At 42.9% G+C, this 21,006-nt stretch overlaps 1 protein-coding gene across 1 annotated transcript in view; it reads left to right on the plus strand.

Annotated features, from left to right (window-relative positions):
- GABBR2 (gamma-aminobutyric acid type B receptor subunit 2) overlaps nucleotides 1-21,006 on the plus strand; it is a 581,362-nt gene that overhangs the window by 236,601 nt on the left and 323,755 nt on the right. Inside the window, exon 3 of the mRNA XM_066578831.1 lies at nucleotides 14,981-15,151. Within this exon, the coding sequence (XP_066434928.1) occupies nucleotides 14,981-15,151 (171 nt within the window). The remainder of the gene's footprint in view (nucleotides 1-14,980; nucleotides 15,152-21,006) is intronic.

The following is a 21,006-nucleotide window of genomic DNA, read 5'->3' on the forward strand; positions in this document are numbered from 1 at the left end:
AGGAAGTACGGCCATATTGGTTGTGGCATTTGAAAAGTTGCACTAAAGTTATGAGGCTCCATCTATGTAGTTCAACCCATAATCCGCAGTACATATCGAGAGGAACGCTAAACAATGTATATGCATAAAAACTCCAATTCTCCTCATCCTGGGGATGACAAAACCTTCTAAAACAGCAGATAGAGAAATAACAGCGTTACATTAGCAATTACAAGTGATGTAAACAGACAATTACGTCTTGTTAAATGAATTTAGTGACTCGCCATCATAACATTCATTACATGGTAATTAAGTCGAACCCTTAAGCTATGTTCCTATTGCAGTTGTGGGTTCCATTATGAGTGCAGGAAAATGCAAACCACTGGCCGAATCGATCCATCTTAAGGGCTCAGTCACACCGGCGTTTTTTTAAACAGATGTATAGGGCTGTGAAAACGAAACGCAAAATGCAGGTATAACAAATGCTTCACCGAAGCGGGAACGCGTATTCTATTCGCACCTGTTGTGCGGTCACATGATGGTAAACTTTGCACATAAAAGTGCGGTCCCATTACTATCCCCTGCTGCGGCCGTGATAGCTGCAGCAGGGGATTCCTTGGATGTGAAACCCCTGGATGCTGTTACATGCAGGGTCTTCACCTTGCTGTCAATTGGGCCGGCGGCAGCAGCACCAGGCCAATTGAAAACATAGGGAGAAAATCACGCTCCTCTGCCACATCTGTGGCAGGGGATTCCTTCATCCCTGCAAGGAGTCCCCTCATCACTGAACACTGTGAGAGCACTGTCAGAGTGTTCACTGAGAAGGGGACTTCCAACGGGGATGAAGGAATCCCCTGCCACAGCTGTCACAGCTGTGGCAGAGGACAGCAATGCTATCCTATTGCGTTCAATGGGGCCGGTGCTGCTGCAGCCCCATTGAAAGTAATGGGATGAAGGCAACTCCTGCAGCGATGATTTTCAGGGGGGAAGCCACCGCCCTCATTGACAACTAGGTGAAGCTCCCGGATGTGACAGCATGCGATGAGCTCAGCTAGATTAAATGCAACAGATTGCCGGGGGGGGGGGGGGGGGGAGGTTGGTCACAATTCCAAAGGTTTTTGGATGTGCCAGAGGTCCTGTATGTGGCAGGGAGACGGGGAGGTAAGAGGTGCTTCAGCAAGAATCGATTGAACAACTTGGGATGTGCAGGAAAAGCAAGCGATCTATGGCAGCACCATCTGACAACTTAGGGGACTTAAATCATCTGCTAACATCTTCATACCAGATACCACAAGAACCCTTCACCTGTTGTGCTATTTGTAGGGTTGTATTTGGGGCTTTTTTGCCCCAAATGACTTACAATCACATCTTTGGATTTTCCTTTATATTATTTTACCATCTCTGTTGCTGACCCTGGACTGTTTGACCATCCACTTATTTTCTGTACTAACTGTAGTGCTTCTTCTACTGTACTTTGACTCCCACTCCACTCCTGACGTCTTGCTTCGCCGGTCACCTAACCAACAGTAGCCAACTGTGGGTGCTGTAACCTGGGGACCTCCCACTGTGTAGTATAGATGCATATATAGCGGTTAACGAGTAAAAACGTTTAAATCTCCAGACTTCGCAACTGAGAATGACTTGCACAAAGCCAACTGCGATTGAATCCCTTTGGCGGGTGAGCATTTACATCCCCTGGCTGAGACCCCCAACAATCAGCTATAATCTGTGGTGAAGTGCCCTGATTTATGTGCTCGAGGACTAGCGCAGTGTGATTTTTTTCCAATGCCCCAGTCTGTTCAGAGTGGGGATACGTATGGAAATGCTGCCCATATCCAATGTATTGTATGAGCTGCGTATGATACTCAGCGAAATAGGTTTATTTCTCTTGCGTATCAATATGATGTGTCTACACACAGGAATACATGGATCAATGAAAGTCTACGCACTTTCATTGACTCCATTCACCACATGTTACACACAGAATATACACGTTGGTAATACCCAATGACAATACACCCATGTGAATGAACCCTAAGGCAGTTGACCCACTTCCATAAACACATTGCCAATCCACCAGTCACAACAATGCCAACAATTCTGCAATGTAATGTCCGACCAGATATTAACTGACGATGGCGATCACAGACCTGACCATATACTTTACAGTATCCCAAGTTAGAGATTCATATTTCTATGGGTCCATGGCCGTATCTACCTACATCACAGATCTCTCTGATGGTCATATGTAGATCGTCGTGAACCGTGTCATTCACTTTCTGTTGGTTCTCCACTGCCGTTGAAGTTGACAGCTTGCCAATTATGTGGCTTGTCGCCCCCACTGACAACTCCCCTACTTGAAAACGCTTCACCCCCTTCTTCTATTGCTGTAGTCAATTCTGTCGTTGCCAAACACATTTTTCAGTCTTCTGTGGGTCTCTGTAGCCCTGCAGCCTCCCGACTCTCAAAACTGAATGACGGCCCACTGCTTCCGCCTAGATTTCACAATTATTCTTGCACTAGCTAAACAGAACTCTCAGATTAGTAGGCAGACATATAAAAATACAAACTGACAAAAGTTATAAATGTAAATGTGCTAAAATGCTGGAATTACGAGGATTTAGATATTACTTTCTGGAGAGCTCTCGTAGATAAATCAGAGTTTGTACGGCAGGAAGGCAACTTTTACTATTTTTGGTATTTTCTCGAATTCTGTATCTGGTTACTGAATCTAGATCATGATGAACATTTGCATCGTTAGTTCTTATTTACAGCTCAAATTAATTGTTTTTCTATGCCCTGCACCAACAAATACTCTAAATTGGCCTCAGTGGGGCACTTTGTCTCCAGCGCATTGGCATACTATGAAATAAAGATTGCAACCCTACTCTTATATATGAAAGCTACCATCATTAAAATGCAGGAAAGCCATGCAGAGTCTTTCCTTGTGATGCAATATCTGATATACTGTAAACTGCATTTGTGACATTTACTCTGCAGAATGTCACATATTTCTGTTACATATTATATTATGCTAGATTCTACAATGTGCGGTGCATGACTGTGAACATGTACTTTTATTGTTCATCTCTCTAGAGGCTGTAATATACTATGTGTATTGTATAAACACCTATAATAAAAAATATGTGCATGATGAGAATCAGACTATAGGGTGAGGCCTACATGTGGTGGACAAAAATATGGAAACACTTCTGAAATACATGGGATATTAATCATTAGCATTCTGCTGCCCTTTTGACCGGATTGTCTGAGAGCTTTCCCACCAAATTTGTGTTTACTTCACTTCTTGCCCTGCTCTGGGTGGTTTTGGGAGCAGCTGAGTGGCTCAAACTCCTGACCAATTGAACCTAGTTGCTCGGGCAGAGTTCACTTCTGCCCGGCAGCATCTGTGTCATATTACCTCCACTTAAAAATCTGTCTCTACACGTCTTATTGAAATATGATTTATAATCCCGTCATTTAAAGGAGATGTCCCGCGCCGAAACGGTTTTTTTTTTTTTTAAACCCCCCCCCCCGTTCGGCGCGAGACAACCCCGATGCAGGGGTTAAAAAAACCACCCGCACAGCGCTTACCTGAATCCCGGCGGTCCGGCGTCTTCATACTCACCTGCTGAAGATGGCCGCCGGGATCCTCTGTCTTCGTGGACCGCAGCTCTTCTGTGCGGTCCACTGCCGATTCCAGCCTCCTGATTGGCTGGAATCGGCACGTGACGGGGCGGAGCTACACGGAGCCGCTCTCTGGCACGAGCGGCTCCATAGAAGACTGCTGAAGACCCGGACTGCGCAAGCGCGGCTAATTTGGCCATCGGAGGGCGAAAATTAGTCGGCACCATGGAGACGAGGACGCTAGCAACGGAGCAGGTAAGTAAAAAACTTTTTATAACTTCTGTATGGCTCATAATTAATGCACAATGTATATTACAAAGTGCATTATTATGGCCATACAGAAGTGTATAGACCCACTTGCTGCCTCGGGACAACCCCTTTAAGTCATGCATTTCATATGGTGTTTCCATATTTTTGTCCACCCCTGTATAATGTAATAAGCCTTATAGAGCATTGCTACGTATCTCATAATGGGGTCATATAAAGTAATCATTTAGTGCTCTGCATTATTAATCTGGCACTCCATGATAATTAGCATGTAACAACAATGAAACAGCAATGACTCCCCCTAGGTTCCTCAATGCATTCATCACTTTGAGCCCTTTTCTCTGTATGGTGATACCTACCAGCATCTGGGAATATCTTTGTTCTATGCCTATTTTACAGATTAATGCTGTTCTGTTTTAACTGGATGAATAATGTCCCTTTACTATATACATATGCAGCTTCTTGCATCGTTCTACTTTGTACATTTATAGGTAGCATAACTGGATAGCCAAGATTTATTTGCAATTTATCACTCATTATGCTAACTTTTGCTGTTGGGCAATAATGCTTTAAACTTCTAAGGGATTTCTTCTCTCCTTAGTTCAGCACATTAAATAAAAGACAAATTAAGCCCCGGTTCAATCTGTCAAGTGAGATTTTGGCTTCAAGACTTATTAGAACCTTCAGTGCCATGTTCTTATTAACTTGATGTATTAAGTTTAATATCCTGCTGTCAAAACCTGTACATTTTGGGATGCATCCATTCTACTTTACGAAGATCAATGATGTAATGAATCATTTCAATTTAGCTCTTGGAATATAAGCTTTCTATCCCAGCTAATTGTCAGACATTTGTTGCATATTGATTTGTATCCAATTTTAGTCAGTCCACAAGTATGGGTGCCGAAACCGGGAATAGAGTCAAAACGAGAAGTAGAAGTATCTGTTCTTGATATTGTCTTTTCTTTTATGATCCGCACCTTATTTTCTTTTCCATCCTTTTTATTGGGTTTTTTATAATAAACAAAGAATAACAGAAAGTTGACATATTTGTTGCGTTCGAATACCGTGACATAAATATTATAAACTTACAGTGCGTTGCTGAATAGGAATGAGACTAATGTTGCTTCTTACGAAGGAAAATAGTTGCCAGGTTAATGCAGTGCGGGACTTGAGGACTAGATATCAACTGGGAACCAGAAACTAGAAACTTGTGTGTATCACTTAAAGGCTTTTATCTTATGGCAAAAGGGTCTATTAGGAAAAGGTGGAGGAGGTTTTAGGACATGGAGATCTTTGGAAGGGTGGTATGTGGAGGGTTTGTATGCTAGGTAGTTGACGGATGATCGGTCAGCCAAATGTTCTATTTGGATATAAAGGGATCCAAAGTTCCATTTTTGATGGCCAGCATTTTTACGTACGTGCAGTTGGTCGAGACTATAGAGGCTATTTCTTTTATGGTGATCTGCACCTTATTTTGACCCCCAAAAACTGCATAAAATACCTGAACAGAACTTGCATGTGTGACAGAACCCCAAAGAATGTGTCCAATATATTGTACTCACCTGATTGTAGGCAGAAATCAGCTATGGATAAAGGGGGGTCTGAGCTGAATATGGCTGTTGGCGACCATTGAGTTAATGTGCACAGAGGGTACAAAATATTGGGGTTCTCTAATCTAAGTATGAATGTGACTACTCACTATGTAGTTTTAAAACAACCAGTGATTGCCCCCTACCTTATTATTAGAGATGAGCGAGCAGGCTCAGTCAAGGCAGATACTCGAGTGAGCATCGCTCTTCTATCCGCATACTTGTCTGAGCAAATGCGGGAGGGGGGGCGGCTAGGGAGAGCAGAGGGGAGAGAGAGATCTCTCTCACTCTCCCCGCCGCTCCCCCATTCCCCCGCTCTTACTCGGATGAGTATGCAGATACTCGAGAAGAGCGATGCTCGCTCGAGTATCTGCCTTAAGCGAGCGTGCTCGCTCATCTCTACTTATTATTTAACTCTTTAAGGACTAAGTGCAGTAAATATACGGTCCTTGGTCCTTGCCTTTAATCCCGGCCGATAGCAGAAGTCAAGCAGGTTGGGTCCTCAGCTGTTAGTAACAGCCGAGGACCTGAATGAGAAGGCAGAAGCTGTTTTTAACCACTTCTGCCTTCTCCTTTCCTGGATTCATAGTACTCAATAAACTCTATGTACTAACAAGTGAAAGTGGAAGTGTTTCTTCCACTATGCAGCCCTGCGATCACGTGACCGCCGGGTCCCTTCTTTAGCAGACCCTGATCAGCTCTGCCAGTGACTATTGTCACTACAGGGGGATTATTTTCCCTGTAACTGTGGCTCCTATGGCTGCTCCAGCTACAGTGAAACAGTGTGAAATAAAGAGAAAAAAGACCATGTGAATGACCCCCAGAGGTCTTATATGATGTCATGGGGGTTATAGATGGTAGAAAACAAATAGTAAAAATAAGTTTTAAAAAATTACAAAATAAAATAAAAATATATACAAAAAAAAGTAAATGACCGACCGCCAACACCAACCTAAACTGTTGCCATAAGCGCCCTGCAATCCAAACTATACATATTATATATCAAAACATCCAAAATAAAATGAGGAACCTATTACCATACTTTATTTTAGTGTAAATATGCTAAGTTTAAAAATAAACAACTATAAAATATTTTTTTTAGCTTTTTACTCCCGATGAATAAAAAAAATGGAAAGAAAAGTCAGTGAAAAAAATATTTAAAAAATAGCTTTAAATGTCACAGAAAATAATTTTGGTATCTGAATAAAAAAAAAACACCACAGGGGTGAAATCCCTAAAAAGTGTCTGGTCCTTAAGGACCAAAACATCCTAGTTCTTAGGGACTTAAATGAAAGTCGTTCATAACCAATTACGGTAGCTCTGGGTCAGCTACTTTTGAATGGCTTTGTTGTTTAAGTCATTGGTAAACCTTTCCCTTTTAGTTCTGGTAGTTTTTGGATTGAGGTGTTAAACAAGTAACTCAGAATTAAATCTGTAACCCACATTTTCCCTTTAATGTTACAGAATGAAAACGTTAGAATTATCCATAATGACCAATATTTGCTTGTACGGCCCGGTGATCTCGCTGGTGCCTCGTGCAGGGCTGAGGTGTGCAGAATAACTCAAAGAGTCAAAGAACACCGAAGAGAGAACTGATTTGTGATACAACATCCTCTCAAGCCCTAAGCTAGTCATAACGCAGTATTGGAGTTTTGTTCTTCATGTTCCTTCAAATACTCTCATAATTTTAGGAATTTGTAGATTTTTACATCTTTAGCATTATTTATAGATCATATAGCTATCCATCAGTTAGATCTATCTTTTGATGCTTGTTTCATCTCTTCTTCAAATACAGCCATCATGTTCTCTAGGTGGATTTTTTGAAGCCCTATCTTTTAGTTTATTTATCAGAAGTTCAGGATCTGTTGTTTAATGTGTCTTTGTCCCTACTTTTAATCACTTGACATATGGAATACGGCATATTTTAAGTAGACCTGTATTTTCCTGGACAGCATGGATGCATTTTATATGTCTTTGTCAAGTACTGTAGAATAGTAGGAAAAAATATGTCCTATAAAGACACACCTGTAAGGGGAATAAAAAAATATATAATCCAGGTATTAAAAATAACTTCAGAAGGGTTAGTGAACCGGGGATTATTCCGATTGCCAGACTGGAGTCGGGAAGGAATTTTTCCCCTTAAATAGGGAAAATTGGTTTCTACCTCATTGGGGTTTTCTTTGCCTTACTCTGGATCAACATTGGGGGGGAGGGAGGGTAATAGGCTGAAGTGGATGGACATATGTCTTATTTTGATCTTACATACTATGTTACAGTGATAGTGATTGGTGTTGGGAGAAATGCTATATTGATCATGCTTTATTGTGTATCATTAATGTGTATTATGCAACCGATTCATGTGACAGTCTCAGTTGTGGTGCATCTGGACATCGTATGTCTCTGTCCCGATGGTCTTAAGAAGGTGTACATCCCCTTCCGACAAGCCAAGATAGTGTTGCCAGTCAGTAAGGCGGCATTGTTGAAGCATCTGAAATTGCATTGCAACATTCTGAAACTGTGAGCCAAGTTAAAGCGACTTTACTGATAATTCACCTACGAAAAAAAAGGGTTGTTACTGTTTACTTCAATGTGTGCTCCATCTCTTAGTCCACCTGCAACGTAGGACCCCCTCTTACCAGGTGTGGATACCAAATGCACAACCCTATAGTCTAATCCATTTAAATAAAGGGATTGCTAATAAATTTTATGGCTCAAAATCATTGGTTGATGTTTAGAGACACAGAAAGGAGGCGCTCTATGCAACGGCCCATATACCGTTCTTTCACAAGGGTGCTCTGTTGTCTCTATCTGGATACTACTGAGTGGTGATTACCCAATCACTATCTCTGCAAGAGTAATACAAGAGCAAAGCCAGTCTCACACGATTTGAATCGTGGATTTCGCAAGCATATGAGCCATGGTAATGCACAGATCAATCAAATACATTGAGTTCCGCAGTTCCGCATTAGCATGTGGGAATTGTGTAATCCGCGAGCAAAAAAATGGTTGTTTTATTTTACAGGGGATATCCGCGACATAGAGCCCATTGTTCTCTATGGTCGTGCATATACCTATAACTACCTTGTGTATGGGCTGTGGGTACCCACACCATCGCTAAGTGATGGCACAGGAAATATAAACAAGAAGAAAAAGGTGTACTGCGCATGACCACCTGCATGAGTACATGATCATGCGCAATACCACTTCGCCACCATACGCAGGATCACGGCCGGGCTCACAGCTGGAATCCACTGCGGACCTCCATCAACAGATTCCTCTTACGATCATGTGAGCCTGGCCTTCGTGATCAACTTAGGACACTCTCATACACAGCGTCGGCAAAACACCATGATTTTACCGCCGTTTTTAACACACCCCATCATTAAAGGGGTTGTCCCGCGCCGAAACGGGTTTTTTTTTTTTCAACCCCCCCGTTCGGCGCGAGACAACCCCGATGCAGGGGTTAAAAAAGAAGACCGGACAGCGCTTACCTGAATCCCCGCGCTCCGGTGACTTCTTACTTACCCGGTGAAGATGGCCGCCGGCATCTTCTCCCTCGGTGGACCGCAGGGCTTCTCTGCGGTCCATTGCCGATTCCAGCCTCCTGATTGGCTGGAATCGGCACGTGACGGGGCGGAGCTACACGGAGCCCCATTGAGAAAAGCAGAAGACCCGGACTGCGCAAGCGCGTCTAATTTGGCCATTAGACGGCGAAAATTAGACGCCAACCATGGAGACGAGGACGCCAGCAACGGAACAGGTAAGTGAATAACTTTTGATAACTTCTGTATGGCTCATAATTAATGCACAATGTACATTACAAAGTGCATTAATATGGCCATACAGAAGTGTATAGACCCACTTGCTGCCGCGGGACAACCCCTTTAAGAGGGCTTGTAATTAGTGGGACAAGTTGTAATTTTTAATGGTACTATGTAATGTACCATATAGTGGACTATTAAAAAAGTCTGGAAAAAAAAAGAAAGGAGCGCAATGCTGCCATCTTTGGGGAGATTTTGTATCTACGTATGTACATTGCCGCAAAAATGACATGATAACTTTATTCTATGGGTCAGTGCAATTACTATGATATCAAATTTTATAGTTTTTTTTTGCTCTGCTAATTTAAAAAAAAAGTCTTTGGAAAAAAATAAAATGATTTTCCCTCACCATCTTCTGACCCCCATAAGACTTTCCAACAATTTAGTTCTGTGAGGGCTTGTTTTTTTGTAGGACGTTCTGTAGTTTCCTTTGGTGCTATTATGGAGTACATACAACTTTTTGATAGTTTTTTATTAGTTTTTTTTCTTGGAGACAGGAAGACCAAAAAAGCACTATTCTGACGTTCGAAGTAGAATTTTTATACCACAAATCAACAGCAACCATCACATGGCCTAAAAGTAGGTTTAGATAATTAGTGTCTAAGCACATGAATACCTGTGACAAGGCTTGCTAGGCCGCATTAAAAAATCGCTGAACACTGGGGTGTATAGTACACGCAATCAAATGACAAAAAAACAAAGGGTTGAATAAGGTTTTTTAAACATTAAAATTTTCAAAAGTTAAAAATAATCTTTTTCCATTTTTTCCATAAAAATCTAAACATTGAAAAAACCCGCGTATTTGGTATTGCCTTGTTCACAAAAGTCCAAGAGATAAAAACATCACAATATTGATCCAGTGAACACTGTAAATAAATAAAAGTAGATAATACCAAAACTACATGTTTTTTGTCACCCTGGCTGCCAAAAAATTGAATAAAAAGCGATCAGAAAGATATTATGCACCCCAAAATCGTACTAATAAAGTCTAAAAGAAAATTTTCCCTCACACAGCTCAATCCATGAAAAAATAAAAAAGTAGGGGTTCAGGAGGCAAGAGATGGAGCAAGGGGGTACACAACAATGCGACAATAACATGTGGTATTCGGTTTTTAGGAAGCAAGCGGGGTGGGGGCAATACAGGAAGTATACGCAAGAGGCAAAAAGTGGAAAACCATAGAAAAGGGCAGGGGGCATATTGTGTGGGTAGGGGACTAGATCAAGAGATTTGGTATGCTTCTCTGAAGAGGTGCGTTTTTAAAGCACATCTGAAGTTCCGTGAATCGGGATAGTCTGGATGTTTTGGGTAGAGCGTTCCAGAGGATCGGTGCAGCTCTGGAGAGCGTGTGAGGTTCATATTAGAGGGGCGTTTAGTCTGAGTGTGTTAGCAGAGCGCACGGGCTGGGTGATGTACAGACAGGAGGGAAGTGATTATGGTGGCGTGGCCCGTGGAGAGCCTTGTGGACTAGTTTCAATTGAGTTCTGTAACAGATGGGCAGCCAGTGCGGCAACCGACATAGTTTGAAGGCATCTGAGAAGTGGCTGGACAGGAAGATGAGTGTGAGGATATATAAAACAGTGTCAGGCTGGAGTTCCTTACAGAACATGCCAACTTTTTATTGCTTCATAAACTTTGTTATTACTCGGAATACACCCAGGACATATCATCACTGAGGTCTAATGGGTTCATGCTCTATCACATCCTAAAGTCACATTTAACCTTTGTGACTCCCTGGGATGGGACTTGCATTACAAACCTGAAGTAATATCATTGTTATTTCAGCAAGCAAACAGTGCCATTCTCTTGTATACATTGGCGAGAGCGCAATTGATTTTCTCATTCCAAAGTGTTTTGGAAAACAGGGATAGCTATTTAGAGACAACAGACCAACTTAGATTACCTAATGGGAGATATGCTAATGTTCTTTTCAAACTTTAATGATCCCATAAGAATGCCACAATTCTAAAACAAACACGAAAGGTAACCCCGGTAGCAATTCATCCTAAACCGCTGCGGAGATCTGGCTAACCAAACAGAACACTGACTTTAGATTAACAATGGGAGCTCAGTACTTCCTTCAATAAATAAAGCTGTTCGTTTCTACGTGTTCCGATTTTTACGCCAATTTACTTTTCCTATAGTCTGTGTTGTATATCGAATTCAAATTATTTTGTAGCTCAGAATTAAAAACAAAAAAGGTATTATAGGTCCAAAATATTAAGTGGTTAAATAATAGCAATTTTTTTTCCAGTAATGCAATACCATAATAACATATATACCATATTCAGAGGGGTCGTAGACTCAATTATCATCTTTCTGACAATGGTGGTCTGGATGAATATACACTGAGAGCACTTCCATCTGATGAGAGTATTAGCTCCTGCACACAGCTCTATTATGATCCCCTTTTATGGCTCCCTGCCAAAGAGGTACACTAGCTCTATATTGTACTTCCAAATACCTTTGATTTCATATGGATGTAAAACACCTTTTCTGTTGTATTCTACACGATTCTAACACAAACAAAATATCACCTTTTTAACTATAAAATGCACTTTTTACCAAGAAAAAAATCTTGCTGAGAAGTGTATGCATTTTATGGTCCAATGTCAGGGGGGTGCTGCAGTGCCAGAGCTCCTTGATCATTTTGTTAATGATCGAGAAGAGCGTTGATAAAGTGCCCACCAGATCACTGAGAGAAGTATGCAGTTGCACAATTTCCCCCCTTAAGGCCCATTTAGACATAACGATTATCGCTCAATAATTGCTCAAAGTCGTCTTTTGAGTGATAATCGTTTTGTGTAACTGCTCTGACATAGCGCAATTTCCGTTAAACCATCGGTCATCATTGTCTTTCAGCATGCTGAAAGACAATAGTGAGTTTTATCAGGGATTCACAGCGGTATACAGCTGATACTATTGTTTCAGCTGTATTCCACTCCCTGATGACAGGTGGGGTATGAAGAACGCAGCGGACCAGCTGCATTCTCCATACCCCGCACAGAGCACTCAGCTGTATAACAGCCAGGTGCTCCGTGCAGAAAACAGCTGGATGCAGAAGACAAGTGGGGACACCTCGCTTGTCCTCTGCATCCTCTGTTTAGAGCGATTGGCTGTATAACAGCCGGGTGCTCGGAGCGGGGAACAGCTGGATGCAGAAGAAAAGTGGGGACATTTTGTCTTCTGGATGCAGAAGACAAGCGGGGAACAGCTGAATGCAGAAGACAAGCGGGGACACCCCACTTGTCTTCTGCATCTTCTGTTGGGAGCGCTCGGCTGGGAACAGCTGGATGCAGAGAATAAGTGGCCCCTGCCTGTTCTCTGCATCCTCCGGAGCGCAAGATTATTGCTCAACGTTTAAGCGATCATCTTTCAATGTAAATGAAACAACAATTATCGCTCAAAAGACATCTTTTGAGCAATAATCGTTGTGTCTAAATGGGCCTTTACTGTCCTGTGCAGATCTGTGTTATCAGTGCTGGACAGTAGAGGATCATACCTGTAGGAAACAGCAGCCCTGCATCAAGCAGGTCCTCCCAGCAGACCACAGAACAGGTTGCAGACAGCAGTAATGTGAAGGACCTTTTCGGACCTTTCTGACCTCATGTGATCAAGTGCTGAGAGGATCAGTCTGGGGCAGCAGAGTAAGGGGATTGTGCAGAAGCATTTATAATATCGGCACTGAGCTGTGTGTATGAAGTTTATATGTATATCAGACTTATGTCTTGTGTATGTGTGAAGTGTGTGTAGCCAAGCTTTATATGATGTATATGTATATTGTTTGCAGTCCTCAGCGCTGAAATGAATGGAGCAGACAGAGATACTCGAGCACAGTGCTCAGCTAGTTCTCTCTGCCCCATTGAAATGAATGGAGCAGACAGAGATATTCGAGCACAGTGCTCAGCTAGTTCTCTCTGCCCCATTGAAAAGAATGGAGCGCCATTCATTTTAATAGGGCAGATAGATAGCTGAGCAGGGCACAGCTCCGCTATCTGCGCCTTTGAGAGGAATGGAGCTATTGGTGCACATGTGCGACTAGCCGATCCATTTCCACTACACTACAGAAATATGTAAAATTGCGAAATAGGCGGGACATGGGTCCCCTATTCTCAGAATCAGTGGGGGTCCCAGAGATTGGACTGCCATTGATCTATCAGTTTTCACACATCCAGTGGAATGGTGGAAACTAAGAAAAAAAAGTCTAATCACTGAAATACTCTTTTAGGCCTTAGTCAGACAAGCGTTTTTAGCTGCGATTTGCGCATGCGCATGCGTCTGGTGATTTTATAAAACCATTGCTTTGCAATGGTATCGGACACATGAGCGCTTTTTATGCGCTCGTCCGATAAATTATAGAACAAAAAAATCGTAGATCGCACCTATCTGCGATCTGCGATTCCTGTTCTCTTCTCTATATGCGCTCAATGGGGCCGGCAGCAGCAGCGCCGACCCCATTGAGAACATATAGAAGACAAATCATTCTTCTCTGCCACAGCTGTAACAGCTGTGGCAGAGAAGAACGATGTTTGCCCATTGAATTCAATGGAGCCGGCAATACAGCCGCTCCATTGAAAGCAATGGGCTGCCAGCGTGCGCGGGGTTAATTGTCGGGAAGGGCTTAAATATATAAGCCCTTCCCTGCAATTCATCCTAAAATGTGTTAAAATAAAAAAAAATTGTATACTCACCTTTCCGCTGCAGCCGGAGTCCAGCTGCGGCCGCTGTCAGTTCTCCTGAACTGCTTCTCGGCACTATCAGCCGGCGGGGCTTTAAAATCCCCACCTGCTGAATGATCTGCCTCTGATTGGTCACAGCCCTGACCAATCAGAGGCAGGTTTCACTCACACACTCATTCATGAATTCATTAATGGGTGAGTGACTTCTGCCTCTCAGCGCTGAGCCAATCAGGGGCAGGTCTGACTCACATCCATTCATGAATTCATGAATGGGTGTGAGTGAGGCATGCCTCTGATTGGCTCAGCGCTGAGCCAATCAGGGGGCAGGTCTGACTCACACCCCCTTCACACCCACTGCAGGACGGCCACGCGGAGCTCCGGCTGCCGGGAGAAGGTGAGTATACAATTTTTTCTTATTTTAACACATTTTAGGATGAATTGCAGGGAAGTGCTTATATATTTAAGCCCTTCCCGACAATTCATCCTGGGCTCGCCCGCAGCGCATTGCTTTAAATGGAGGCGGCTCTATTGCCATCTCCATTGAATGCAATGCGCTCGACAGCTCCGGCCTGTTTCTAATGAAACGCGGCTAGGAGCAGATTTTCGGGCGATTTGCGGGCGACTTGCGCGCACCGGTCACGCGATTTGCGGATGCGCATCCGTCATGCGATCCGCAAATCGCGCGAAAAAACGCCCGTCTGACTAAGGCCTTAATTAGATGCAATCTGAGAAACATGTAGACTGTACTGATAACTGCATTACAGCCAAAGCCGTCTCTATAGCGGGTGGGCACCGACTAATGATGTAATACAACTTTGATAAAGCATTGGGTATATTAGTTGCAATATAAACAAAGTAGTAGTATAGATACTGCAAATATCGTCCAATAATATTCTTTATGTGTATATGCATCCATTATATATTCAGTGACAGATATGGACCGGCGCATATTTCTGCTTTTTAATGTATTTTCTACACTGTATATGATTTCTAACTATTTCCTTTCTTTTCTTATAGCTGTCCTTCGCTGCAACAACTCCAGTCTTAGCAGACAAAAAAAAATATCCCTACTTTTTCCGGACTGTTCCATCAGATAACGCAGTCAATCCAGCCATAGTAAAATTCCTCAAATTCTTCAAATGGCAAAGAGTGGGAACATTAACTCAAGACATACAACGATTCTCAGAGGTAAATGAACACATGATGTGACTTTACAAGCAGAAACAGATTTCCTATGAAAGTAATTCTAGAAGTTGTCCAAAGATGAACCGTTCCTAGAGATAGTTGTTGGATATACGTATATGAGGCATCCGCCAGGTTGACCATGTGTGTAATATGATGTACAGCGCACATTTGCTAACGCTCTAGTACCGAGTGTATCAGTTCACATACTCCTCCTTTAGTGCTAATGGACACAATCCACTCATGTTGGCTTTAACCACAGCTTCTGAAACATTTATCGGCGTAATCTCAGTAAAGTCAATGTGGTTTCTCATATACTCAACAGGCTTGGTGAACAACCTTGCTACATTGACTATGTAACCGCAATGACCTACGTTCTACTTATTTAACCCATATAAGGGCTCCTGGTTGGAATGTATTTTTAATGACACTATGATAAATAAAACAAGCTGGTGTAATTGTATCTAAGTATCAATAGAGAAGTGTGTGATAAGATATCAAGTAAAGATCTACATGTTATTGGAAGTATATCAGGAAGGATGTCGACAGCAGCTATTCCAGTGATTCACACCTATATTATAAAGTGTAGGGCTGAGTCAGATGAGCGCTTTTTTTGTGCACCTATGAGCGCAAAAAAAAGCCCTCTACGCTTTATCAAAATGCACGTGACCATAGCTCCATGCCCATCGCTTTCAACAGGACCAGCACTGCTGCCTCTGGCCCCATTGAAAGCAATGGGATGCAGGCAAACCCGGCAGTGATTTTCTGGGAAGGGCTTTAAATATAAGCCATTCCCTGAAAATCATCCCTAGCTGTAGAAAAAAAAAAAAAACATTACTCACCTAGCAGCGCTGTCCGGGCTCCAGCATCTTCTCTCTTGCATGCTGACACTGATCTAAAGCACTTTCTTATAGCCGGGGATTTTTAAAATCCCCGCCTCTTGAAAGTGCTAGTCTGATTGGCTGAGCACTCAGCCAATCACAGGTAGCGCTCGGCCATTCATTTAATGACAGCTGAGTGCTGCCTATGATTGGTCACAGCGCTCAGCCAATCAGAGGCAGCGCTCAGCTGTCATTCAATAAATGGCTGAGCACTGCCTGTGATTGGCTGAGCGCTCAGCTAATCAGACCAGCACTTTCAAAAGGCAGGGATTTTTAAATCCCGGCCAGAAGAAAGTGCTTTAAATCACTGCCGGCATGCAAGAGAGAAGACGCGCCAGAGCCTGGACAGAGCTGCTAGTTGAGTAATCCTTTTTTTTTGTTTATTTTCTACACCTAGGGATGATTTTCAGGGAAGGGCTTATATTTTAAGCCCTTCCCCGAAAATCAATGTGGGGGTGCCAGCAGTCCATTGCTTTTAATAAGCACGGAGCTACGATCACACGCATTTTGATAATGAGTGGAGCGCTTCTTATTTGCGCAAAAAAAAGCTTGCCTGACAAAGGAAAACTTTTCAAATATATGTCAGATATCCAAATATTTCCTTTATGAGATATCTGGATTGATCGCTGTTGCTCCTTTTGTTACTTTTTTTCCTTTTTGATTTTTGCTACATGTAGTTAAAGGGAATTAAATATCTAGATTTTTTTTACTAAGCAAAACCAGAAAGTCATTTATATTCCTTGTTTTCCTTTTCTGTGCAGTTTTTTAGTTGTTCTTTCTGTATATGACTATGGTGACCGTCATCATACCGAGCTGCTGTTCACGGCATTTAGGGTGGCTTCACACGAGCGCATGCGGCGGATGTTTCCTTTATCCCCACTAGTTAAAAGAATTCCCTGCTACTACATCTGCCACATCTGTGACGTATGCAGCAGAGGAATTCTTCAATTCTCTACCGCAGCTGCTACACGTCAGCTGCGGTAGAGGATTCTGCTGCCGGCAATTGATTTCAGGGAAGGGCTTTAAATATAAGCCCTTCACTGAGAATCAAGTAAAAGTGGTTTAAAAAACAAAAAAAATAGATACTCACCTCACTTCAGCTGCGGGGGCACAGCCGCGTCTTCTCCTGCTGTCCCCTGCACTGTGGTGCTGATGTATCAGCAACCAGGGATTTAAAATTCCCTGCCTGCTGAAAGAGCTGTTTGTGATTGGCTGACGTGCTCAGCCAATCACAGGCAGCTCTTGCCGAATGAATGACGAGCAAGGTAAGTATATATATATATTTTTTTTTTACACTAAAATTTTTCTTTTTCAGGGAAGGGCTTATATATAAATCCCTTCCCTGAAAAAGAATGCAGGGTGCTGGCAGAGCATTGTTTTCAATGGAGCCGCCGGCAGCAGCCTAATAGGTCATTCTCCGATGACACTTTCCCTTTACTATGCTGGTATATCCACTGTAGTTTGTATCTCTTTCTATTCTTGTGTACATTTTAGGGCTCAGTCAGACGAGCGCTTTTGTGCACACATGTTAGGTGCGTTTGCGACTCGCATCTAAAAGAAGCAATGCTTTCTAATAAAAGCGGTCACATGTGAAAAAAATTTGCACTTGCAAGAGATAGGACATGTGAGTTCCAATGTATCCAGTTACGGGATTTTTTCTACACACGATGTGCGCCTATAATGTGTGAATAATAGTCTGACTGAGCCATTAGGTGGCCTTCACACTGCAGTGTTTTATACACACAGCTTATATTAAAAAAAACAAAAAGCACAATTTAGTTCAGTATTGGCGGAGGATCAGAATCTAGAATCGAGGATTTTATGGAATTAACGTTGTAGTAGGAAAAAGATCCGAAAAAAATCAAAAAACTTTACCACTTCAGGGATCAAGGATTCTGGATTGAAAATTGACAGAATAACATCAATAAATTAATTTTATGGTTTGTATTGGTCACTTGTACACCTTCTATATTAGGGCTCAGTCAGACGAGCGTTTTTTTCATGCATTTATAGGCGCATTTTAAAAACAGCTACATTAGAACCAATGCTTTCCAATGAAAGCGGTCACCTGTCCATTTTTTGGAAGCGCTTAAAATTCACACATGCAAAAAATAAGACATGTGAGTGCGAATGCACCCGGTCACACAATTTTTTCTACATGCGATGTGCAACTTTTTTCTTGCACCTATACATGCGTGAAAAATTTGCCCATCTGGCTGAGCCCTTCAGGTTTGCTGTATTTACACCAGACAAAGGTTCTGAAATTAATGAAAAAATAAGAGGAGATAAAGGGCAGCCCTGGCATGTTCGACTAGTAATCTGAAATGGTCATTTATTATAACCTTAGCGGAAGGTGAAGAAGATAATAGCCTAATTGCAGATAAATTAGGACCGACTAAACCAAAGACTGATAATGTTGGAAAGGCAAAACCCCAAAATATCAAATGCCCAATCCAAAGAGGGGAGCAGACAAGGCATAGAGGGGACTCCATCACTGGGATAAGATTAATGATTCTTCTGTCTGCCCTTAATAAATCCAACCTGGTCTGGACTGATCAGTGATGGGAGAACATTAAGAAGTCTTTGTGCTGCTCGTTTACGTATATTTTTGAGTCTCTATATTTAATAGGGAAATAGGCCTGAAATTTGATGTTGTGTCTGAGTGTTTTCTGAGTTTGGACAGTGTTATAATTGTCTCCGTTATTAGGCCTCTTTCACAGCTAAGGAAGCAGTGCAATAAAATTACGACCATTAGAGCCAACAGTTGCCTATGGATTTATTCAGATGAACAATTTTTTGGCAAAAATATTGTACTGAAAAATATAGCACACAAGCGCGTGATTTCTGCAATCAAAATTCCACGCTGCCGAAAAATATAGGCCTTGCCCTATCTTTGGACCGAAAAACACTGGAGGCCCCATAGACTTCTATGGGAGTCTTTGGGAGCCGTCAGAAAAGGGAGGGCAAGGGGGTTTAACAGTGGCTAGCGCTGCTAACCCCTGACAGGGGCCTCTAGTGAGGCATTTAAAAGTGATTACTAGTAGTTCTGTCGAACGAGGGATTTCAGGGCTGTGGCGTAATTTCCCTGCAATACGCTGCAGCTGGCTGTGTGAATGGACAAAAAAATCATGAATAATAGCCGCAACTTGGTCCCAGCTATTCTTCGTTCATGCGAATTTCAGCAGAGATGGTTGCAATTTTTATTGCGCGGCCAACTTTGCCGTGATATTCGCGCTCGTGTGAAAGAGGTCTAAGGCCTCGGTCAGACGACTGTTTTTTGCCACGATTTGTGAATTGCGTCTGCAAATCGCGTGACCGGGGCCGACGATTCGCCAAAAAATCTGCAGCTAGCAGCGTTTTCAGCGAAACGGGCCTGATCAAAGGTGCGCTGTCCGCCCATTGAAAGCAATGGGCTGCCAGTGAGCGCAGGATGAATTTTCGGGAAGGGCGTAAACATATAAGCCCTTCCCTTAAAAACCGTCCAAAAATGTGTAAAAATAAAAAAATATATATACTCACCTTGTCCCTGCAGCTGGAGTTCAGCCGCGGACGACCGGCAGTTCTCTTGAACTGCTCTGTGTAGTATTCAGCAGGCGGGGATTTAAAATCCCCGCCTGCTGAATGGGCTGCCTCTGATTGTTCACAGCCCTCACCAATCAGAGGCAGCTCTCACTCATCCATTCATGAATTCATGAATGGGTGAGTGAGTGCTGCCTCTGATTGGCTGAGCGCAGGGACCAATCAGGGGCAGCTCTCAGCTGTCATTCAATAGCTGAGAGCTGCCCCTGATTGGTCCTTGCGCTGAGCCAATCAGAGGCAGCACTCATTCACCTATTCATGAATTCATGAATGGGTGAGTGAGAGCTGCCTCTGATTGGTGAGGGCTGTGACCAATCAGAGGCAGCCCAATCCCCGCCTGCTGAATACTACACAGAGCAGTTCAGGAGAACTGCCGTCCGTCCGCGGCTGAACTCTGGCTGCAGGGACAAGGTGAGTATATATATTTTTTTTATTTTTACACATTTTTGGATGGTTTTCAGGGAAGGGCTTATATTTTAAGCCCTTCCCGAAAATTCATCCAGCGCTCGCTGGCAGTCCATTGCTTTCAATGGAGCCGGCTGTATTGCCAGCTCCATTGAATTCAATGGGTGAACATCATCTTCTCTGCCACAGCTGTGGCAGAGGAGAACGATCTTTATAGTATGTGTTCTCAATGGGGTCGGCGCTGCTGCCGCTGGCCCCATTGAGCGCATATATAGAACACAAGGAATCGCAGAACGCAGACAGGCGCGATCTGCGATTCATCGTGTCCTATAATTTATCAGACATCCGCATAAAAAGCGGACATCTGACCGATCCCATTGCGAAGCAATGGTTCTATATATGCGCAGATCGCATGCGCATCTGCAAATCGCAGCAAAAAACGGTTGTCTCACCGAGGCCTAAGATTGTAAGCCTCCAGGTGTCACATAGGTATAGAGTTAAAGCTAAATGAAGTGTTATGAAATATTAATTTGAGAACCCATCTGGCCTGGTGCTTTACGATTAGAAATGAGTGAGCATGCTCGGTTAAGGCAATTACTCGAGCGAGCATCAATTTTTTCGAGTAACTGCCTACTTGTTCGAAAAGATTTGGGGGACGGCGGCGGTGAGCATGGGGAAGATAGAGAGAGAGATCTATCACTCTCCCCCCCCCTTCCCCTCCCACTCCACCTTACCGCCCCCCCGAATCTTTTCAGACGAGTAGTCAGTTACTCAAAACAAGTGATGCTCGCTTGAGTAATTGACTTAACCAAGTCTGCTCGCTCATCTCTATTTATGATATTTAGGTGACTAGATTACTTGTGTGACACCCCTCAACATTTTCAAAAAGTCATACATATATGTACCCCAAAATGATACCAGTAAAAACTACAGCTCCGCCCATAACAAACAAGCCCTCATGCGGCTATGTCCACAGAAGTATTAAAAAGCTATGGC

The sequence above is a fragment of the Eleutherodactylus coqui genome, chromosome 9, assembly GCF_035609145.1.
Source record: "Eleutherodactylus coqui strain aEleCoq1 chromosome 9, aEleCoq1.hap1, whole genome shotgun sequence".
Classification (NCBI taxonomy): domain Eukaryota; kingdom Metazoa; phylum Chordata; class Amphibia; order Anura; family Eleutherodactylidae; genus Eleutherodactylus; species Eleutherodactylus coqui.